At 35.6% G+C, this 7,873-nt stretch overlaps 1 protein-coding gene across 1 annotated transcript; it reads left to right on the forward strand.

Annotated features, from left to right (window-relative positions):
* Positions 1–1,156: 1,156 nt before the first annotated feature.
* LOC111474411 (cytochrome B5-like) lies at positions 1,157–3,755 on the forward strand. The gene is made up of 4 exons (XM_023119508.1): positions 1,157–1,270; positions 1,380–1,471; positions 3,071–3,137; positions 3,226–3,755. Exons 2-4 carry the CDS (start codon positions 1,385–1,387, stop codon positions 3,486–3,488), a joined length of 417 nt encoding a protein of 138 aa, XP_022975276.1. The 5' UTR covers positions 1,157–1,270; positions 1,380–1,384; the 3' UTR covers positions 3,489–3,755.
* Positions 3,756–7,873: the final 4,118 nt, after the last annotated feature.

Here is a 7,873-nt window from a genome sequence, read left to right on the forward strand (position 1 = left end):
TTTTTTTTTTTTTTTTTGGTGCTAGGTTTTGTTGTAGGGTACTCATAGTGTTCGACATTTGAACAACAATGGCTACCCATTGTGGACAAACCAACCAGAGCTTCAGTATTTTTAAAGTAAGATTAGGTGTGAAAAGTTGGTTATAAAATCGTTCAAACTGTTTAATAAATGTTGTGATTTAAACTTTGACCTATCAAACTGTGTTGTCGGGAGGTGGAGGATGGATGATCTAATTTTGGAGGTAAGAGCAAGAAATTGAGATAAAAAATGTGGGTTATGAATGAATTGGTAATGAATACTATATAAGTACTCTTATCGTAGTATGCTTGACCTTAACTCATGTTTACCGGTGTTAAATGTTTTTCCAATGTATCTGTGGGTTATTGTGTGCCAGTGTACAAAATAGTCCTATTAACCTTGATGCCTCCAAAAAGTTAAAACTAGTAGAAAATAGTCGAGCATATAAGACCCAAATTGAATCATTTAAAACCCGACTTAGAGCCGTCAGAAAATATATTCTCTAACTAGCTCTAAACCACCCTAATGATGAAAAATAGCAATTGTTGTAATTGAATAAGTCTAGGAACCTTCCTTTCATAACCGAGTCTAAATTCCCATTTTCTCAACCTAACATAGGTCAGCAAACTAACCTCTAATAAAAATTTTGCTTCAAAGCTTAGAAGATCTTACTCTTTCCCAGCGTTATCCAAAATGATTGGGCGGAAAGTGTTTGTAGGTGGCTTTTTAAGTCCGCCGTCAATCCCAGGGTTCAACCCTGGATAGGCTGTGGAAACTACCAAGCTGGAGTGCGGTAGGGCAGAGGGAATTTCAGGTGGAGCGGTGAAATGCGTAAAGATCGGAAAGAACACCAACAACGAAAGCACTATGCTGGGTTGACACTGAGAGACGAAAGTTGTTTGAAAAAAAAAATGTCAGCATTAATTATATTTAATACAGTAAAATAATGCAAATATTCAGTCAATTGGTAGGCATCACCTTAATCAATGTCACGTGGAATACAACAATTAAGCCATACATCACGTTTTAATCAAGAATCACGTGGACGAAATTAAAGAAAATATTGGGGTTTCCTGGGCAAAAAGCTACAAAAGCAGGGACTAAAATGAAATTCTCGCAACAAATTCATTGGGCGTCTTTTAGCTCCACCAAGCCGGCCAGATAAAGGCCTTTTAAAATGGCTGGTTGTCATTACCGGAAGAAATCGTGCTGATTTGGGTCTTTTCTCCATTTTCCCTTCTACGCTTAATCCGTAAGAAACTCATCTTCTTCCTCATTGCTTCTGTGTTTGAATCGTCTGGTTCTCTAATTTAATCGATTGCTTCAGTGTGGATTGAGCTTAACTTTTGTTTGCATTTCAGCTTAAATGGATTCGGATCCTAAGGTTTTTGTCTTCGACGAAGTGGCTAAACACAATCACCAGCGGGATTGTTGGCTTATAATCTCTGGAAAGGTCTGATATCATTATCTCTCTTCATTTTTAATCTCCATATCGATATTTTGTTTGCTCTGAACTCAATCGTAACTGCTACTGGAACTCTAGACTTATATAACAGTAGATACAGGGATGGGTGATTAAGAAACTGATGATTGTGTATTCTATTATGATTATTGTTCTTTGATATCTCGGCAAGTTACTGGGCGAGCATCTGTCTTACCGTTGACTCTATGACATTTGATTACCAAGAAAACTCAGTAGAGGTTTAACATCCTAGGGAGATGAGCAATATGAGTTTTGAACTTATTACTAGTAGATATTGTCTGTTTTAGCCCGTTATGTATTGCCATCAGCCTCATAGTTTTAGAACGTGTCTACTAGAGAGAGGTTTCCACACCCTTATAAGGATGCTTCGTTCTCCTCTCCAACTGAGGTGAGATCTCACAATCCACCTCCCTTGAGGGCCTAGTGTCCTCACTGGCATACCGCCTGGTGTGTAGCTCTAATACCATTTGTAATATCCCAAGCCCACCGTTAGCCGATATTGTTTGTTTTAGCCCGTTACGTATCATCGTCTGCCTCACAATTTTAGAATGCGTCTACTAGGGAGAGGTTTTCTCACCCTTACAAGAAACACCTTGTTTCCCTCTTCAACCGAGGTGGGATCTCACAATTCACCTCCCTTTAGGGTCAGTGTCCTCGCTGGGACACCACCCAGTGTCTGACTCTGATACTATTTGTACATCTCAAGCCTACCGCTAGCAGATGTTGTCCTTTTTGAGCTTTCTCTTTCAGACTTCCCTTCAAGGTTTTTAAAACGCGTTTGTTGGGGAGAGGTTTCCACACTCTTATAAAAAATGTTTCGTTGTTCTTCCCAACTGATCTGGGATCTCACAAGAAGGGTGAGAGACAGGACGTAATGATCTTTGTAGAGTACTTCAACTAGGGGTAAATTGTTTATGGTAGATAGGAAACTGAATGCACAGAAAAGTCTGCTGCAACTCTAGATTTCTATTAGTTAGGACTATGGAGACTGATATCCTTTATTTCTGGAGCAACTGATATAGATATTGTACTCAAACAGACAGGAACTTATTCCTCTAAGCTCCTATTGCGTGGAAGCAGAATTTAAGGCCTAGAAAGGCTTAGGCTTAGTAGAAGTAATACTTTGAGGAATATATATCTGAACTTTGATTAACAGATGCTTTGCTCACCCTCAGAATTCCTTATATCGGTTATTGGAATCCTTATTTTATGTTAAAAATCTTTGGAGCTCTCATTTATGATTCTAAGTTTTAAATTTTAAGCATGGAACGTGAGGATGTTTAGTGGGATACATTGTAAGCCAAGTTAGAGCTCTTCCTATGTAACTCTTGGGATTAGATCTAACAACCTTGTTAGAGAATGAGATTTCTAGATCTAAATTATCCAAAAACGATAATAAATCAATTTAAGATAAAAGAAATCAACTTAAGAGAAAGTTTTGGAACAGATTATCAAGAAACTTGTTTCTAAACTCGTGATTCAAATCACTCCATAAGATAACTTCCCTATTCCTTGTCATTGTGTTTCTCTGCTCTGCCACGAAGTAATTATTGTGCATTCCGATTTTAGGTATATGATGTGACCTCTTTTCTGGAAGAACATCCTGGAGGCGATGAAGTGTTATTATTAGCTGCTGGTATGTTTTAGCTCATATCTCGATTGGTTGTTAAAAATGATTACACCAAGTTATGAATGATTGGAAAAACACTGTTGAGTTTATGCAGAGAAAGATGCAACAGATGATTTTGAAAATGTGGGTCACAGTCTATCTGCAATAGAGCAAATGGAAAAGTATTACATTGGCAATGTTGACATGTCTACGATTCCAAAGCCGATCGATTATCGACTAGCTGCATCCCAATCGGTAAAAGCAACGACGTCATCGGCTGAATCTTCAGGATCCTTGCTAACACTACTGCAAATTCTGGTTCCCCTGCTGATTATGGGCGTTGCATTTTATCTGCAATTCTATGGAAAAAAGCAGTAATCATTAGCTTCCTACCAAAGATGCCACGAGATTTTCAATTACTCACTTTATGTTGAAGACATTGATATTACGTAGGTTTCTCTACCATTGCCCTCTTGCTAATTTCTGAGTAGATAATTTAAAAACAGTTCATTTGTGTCTTGTTCATTCATTATCCTGTTTTCCTTTGTCTTTTGTTCTACAATATTCAACTTTCTGTGCTTGATTTAACACCCATTGACTCACCAGATATATGAACTTGAATGAAGATCAATTAATGGGTTGTGTCCAAAATGAGTTCTTTCTTGCTTACCAGCGAGGTAATTATGGTAACAGCTCAAGTTCACCATTAACATATATTGTCTTTTTTGGGCTTTTCATTTCGGGCTTTCTCTCAGGGTTTTTAAAATGTGTCTACTAGAGAGAGATTTCTTTCAAATAGTTCACACCTAGTTCAGTCGAGAACTTCCACGTCTTTTTTTTTTTAGCTTTGGAGATTTTTTTTATGCTAGGATTGAAAAAACTTCACTTGATGCCACCATCAAACATACTCGAAAACTATTTTGCCTTCTTTTCCATCTAGCATTATCACGAAAGGAGCTCCCGCATCTACACTTTCGAAGCTCGTGCATAAGAGTTTGAAGTGATTCCATTTATTTGTTTCGAAGCACTCTATCTAGTTCATTCCTCTCTCATTTACCTAACAAGCTTTACTGACCATAACACAAAACAATCCAGCCCGGATTCCCCTAGATGGAAGGGAAAATATGTACAGGTGGAATCAAAGAAAAGCTCCCTGGCTCACGCTACATTAGACCCCTAGATTATGAAGAAGGCACCCATTGAAGCTCTTTGCTCGATCTCTCACGTTGCTATGTACCAAAATCATATGTCACGGTTTAATGTCACAAGACGAAGCCAAAACGAGGGCATTTCTAAGAAGGCTTCCTAAAGGACTTACTAGGCTGGCCATTACTACCTATGATCGTGTGTGCGGTGTGCTCGCTGATTGTAAAACCTTTTCCAAGAAAGAAAGTCCAAGAAAAGCGAAGGCAGAATGTCAATACCTGTGTAGCCAACGCTTGGTTTTCGTTGTTGAGAGCTTGAAAGCGGGAAGCCAGAGTGTTGTAATTAGCAAGTAAAACGCTGTAGTCTCGCTTGTTCTGAAACCATATTGAAACCTAGCGTGGATGCAACCCCAGCTGCGAGGCCAGCTGCAACTTCTTTGTGGGCTCAAGCCTTGGCTCTCACTCGAAAATTCATTCAAGTGACTTGATCTGTTCTTCGCGCAACCTTGTTCTGTCCATGCTCTTCTTTCTCATGGATGCCAGAGGAGAATATTGGTTGTCGTTGTCGTCGTCGTCTAGCATGCTGCTTAAGATCCCGAAACCAGGTGGGGTATGGGAGTGAATGATTTAATCCAAGACTTGTGGGGTCCTTGAGAGACCCGAATTTCATTCTTGGCGGGGGGATACCCATTATTTTCTTTATTGTTTCGGATAATTTTATTATCCTATGTATAGGATAAATTGTATATATGAAAATAAAAATACTCAATAAGTAGCTTATTCATTCACTTATCACTTAATATATACGTAAAACGTGTCTATAATAAGCATCACTATGTAATCACTTAAAATCTCAACCCGAGATCATTCAATCATTAGATTCCTATGACTCTTCCCAACGATTGATCCTCGAAGGTAAGCTTCATCGAGCACCTCAATCATTTAAGGTCTAGCTCTTTGTGAGCCTATCTCAGTAAAAAGAATCTTAAGATTGAAGAATTCCAACAACGGTTCCTTTGCTGTCGATTTAATCATGATAAGTTGAGGCGTTATATCGTCCATCATCCTACACTGAAATTTATATGACATTTCAACTCTTGTCTTGTCAGACAATATATAATTAGATAATTTTTTTTTGGCTATTTTCAATTATGATATTTTAATATTAATATTTTGATTTTGATTTAATGTTTAAATTGGCCTCAATATTATTAATTTTATGATTAAAAATATTTGGTTCTAGATTTTGTAATTAATTGAGAAATAAAGAAAGAATATTGGGAGATTAGGTTGGGGCACCAAAAGTTTTTGGGAATAATAAAAAATAATTAATAAATTAAGAACCAATCAGATGAGTTGGCTAAGGACAAGTATCCCTTACCTGTCACAAGTATCCCTAAATATATATATATATTAAAAATAATTAGAGATAGTCGTAGACTACCCTTATCGTCCCACGTCCCCAATCAGGGACCCAAAATGAATCCCCGATTTGGTCCCATATCTAGTCAAATTGAGAATCCCTCGCCTCGACTTGCTCCCAAATCGTGCCTTCTTCAAAAATTATATCATGATATCTCATGCATGACATATTATGATGTCTGACAGACATAAACATGATCCTACTTTAAACAATTTCATCTATTCTAACTCATAGGTACTTCAACACCAAGTCTATATACAATTTCAAGCTCAACTTGGTACCCTGAGTTTATTATGGTGGATCATTCCTAAGTCCAGCTTAACCGAAATTCAGGTTCTTATATGATATTTCATTCATTTAGAAAACCGAGCTTATAGAGTCAACCTAACTTAATTATCCTACCATTAGTTCTAAACCGTGTTAAATTTTATTAATTTTCGAGAAATAGTTTATTTAAGAAAAATGTTTTTTGTTTTGTTTTCACTAAAGTCCAATATTGATTAAATAAATAAAGATTATGGATTTATTTTACGAGCTATTTTAGTAGGCATGAACATGGCTAAGCTTGAGTGGTCAAACTTTAGTGCCTACAAGATTTTTAAAATATATATTTTATTATTATCTGATTTGGGTATCATTCAATTCAATTATTGTCAATTATTTCTCATATCTAATTATTCATCTTATAATAATAATAATTTGTAATTATAAAGTGAATGACGGAGCTCGGATTGAAAATTCTCATTTAAATGGAGAATAAAGAAGAGAGTATAATTGAATCGAGAAAGAAATTATGTTTTTCGTCTCCCGCTCACTATATATAAAAAATATATTGAAAAAATAAAAAGTTGAAGAATACGATTAATTTTAAACAAAATACAACGTTGAAAAGTACTTTTCAATGTATATAATTTAAGAAAACTTTAATGTCGGGATATTAATTAGGATGAGCGTTTTTATAATGTAATATTAAGTTAGTTAGGTCTATATTTATTAGCATTTTAGATTAATATTATTCGAATCTTGAACAAGTAGTTGACGTGAGATTGAGATCTTGCTGAATGAAGTAGGTAGGTAGTACGATTGGACGTTGACTACTGTTTCAACTTAACCTCAATGACCGTTATAGATTTAAGAAAGAAACTTGTTCTTAGATCGTTACCGTTCCCTTTACTCTTAAAAGCTAGTGTTTGCTCGATATGAACACGTTTTAAAATTAAGTTATGATGTGTATAACCTTGGTGACAAAATAAAAAAATATATATTAATTTCAAAAATATTTGTGAGGGATAATTTCTATTTATATTTTAACATTTTAATAAATTCAATAATATAATCTTTATTTATTTATTTATTTATATATATATATATTCTCAATAGAGACTCTCGCAGTTTAAATGAACGATTCTACATGTAATTAATTTAGTTTGATATTAACTTAACATCAAAGGGCATAGAACTGAGTGTCACATTAACGCTAATTTTTTCTTAACCTAGATGAAGAAATTCAAAGTCGGATAATATATATATTTAAATCGATAAAAATAGAAAAAATGATAATAAATAAAGAAAGGGTTAGGGTTGACCCTCTGACCAGAAAGACATTAAAAAAGAATGAGAAAGAGCTGGGCGTTTGTTCGGTCATCTCCTCGAACCCCTCAAACCGTTTACATAGAATCAATTCTTTTGAGTTTTTCTTAATCATTCGGTTTTTAGAATTATTCGTATTTGAATGTAGTCTCGATTCATTCAAGTACTTATATTTTACTCACGAATCATTTTATCATTCTGTTCGACCGAGAATCGAATTTGTGTTGAAGTGAATAGTGAGAATTAGATGGTGGGGTTAAAGTCCAACCTTGCCTTTCCACTCCCTCTTCTTATAACCCTTCCAAACACAACCCTTTCTCACAATTATCCATTTCTCTCTCTATCTCTCTCTTTCCCCTTGAAGAGAGAGAGAAATGGATAATTAGGGTTTTGAAGATAAAAAAAAAAATTGGAGCTTTAACTTTTAATTTTTTTTTTTTCTTTTGAGGGGAATGTTGTCTGGCTCGAATACACTTCTTTTGATCCATATTTTAATTCATTCTCGGTTTCTCGAACGTTAATTTTGTTTCGTTTTAGTGTTGTCGGACCAGGCTTCATTCCCCCCAATGGCTTCTCTCAGTGTTAGCTGTTCGAGTTTTTTTTTT

The sequence above is a fragment of the Cucurbita maxima genome, unplaced genomic scaffold, assembly GCF_002738345.1.
Source record: "Cucurbita maxima cultivar Rimu unplaced genomic scaffold, Cmax_1.0 Cma_Scf00354, whole genome shotgun sequence".
NCBI lineage: Eukaryota > Viridiplantae > Streptophyta > Magnoliopsida > Cucurbitales > Cucurbitaceae > Cucurbita > Cucurbita maxima.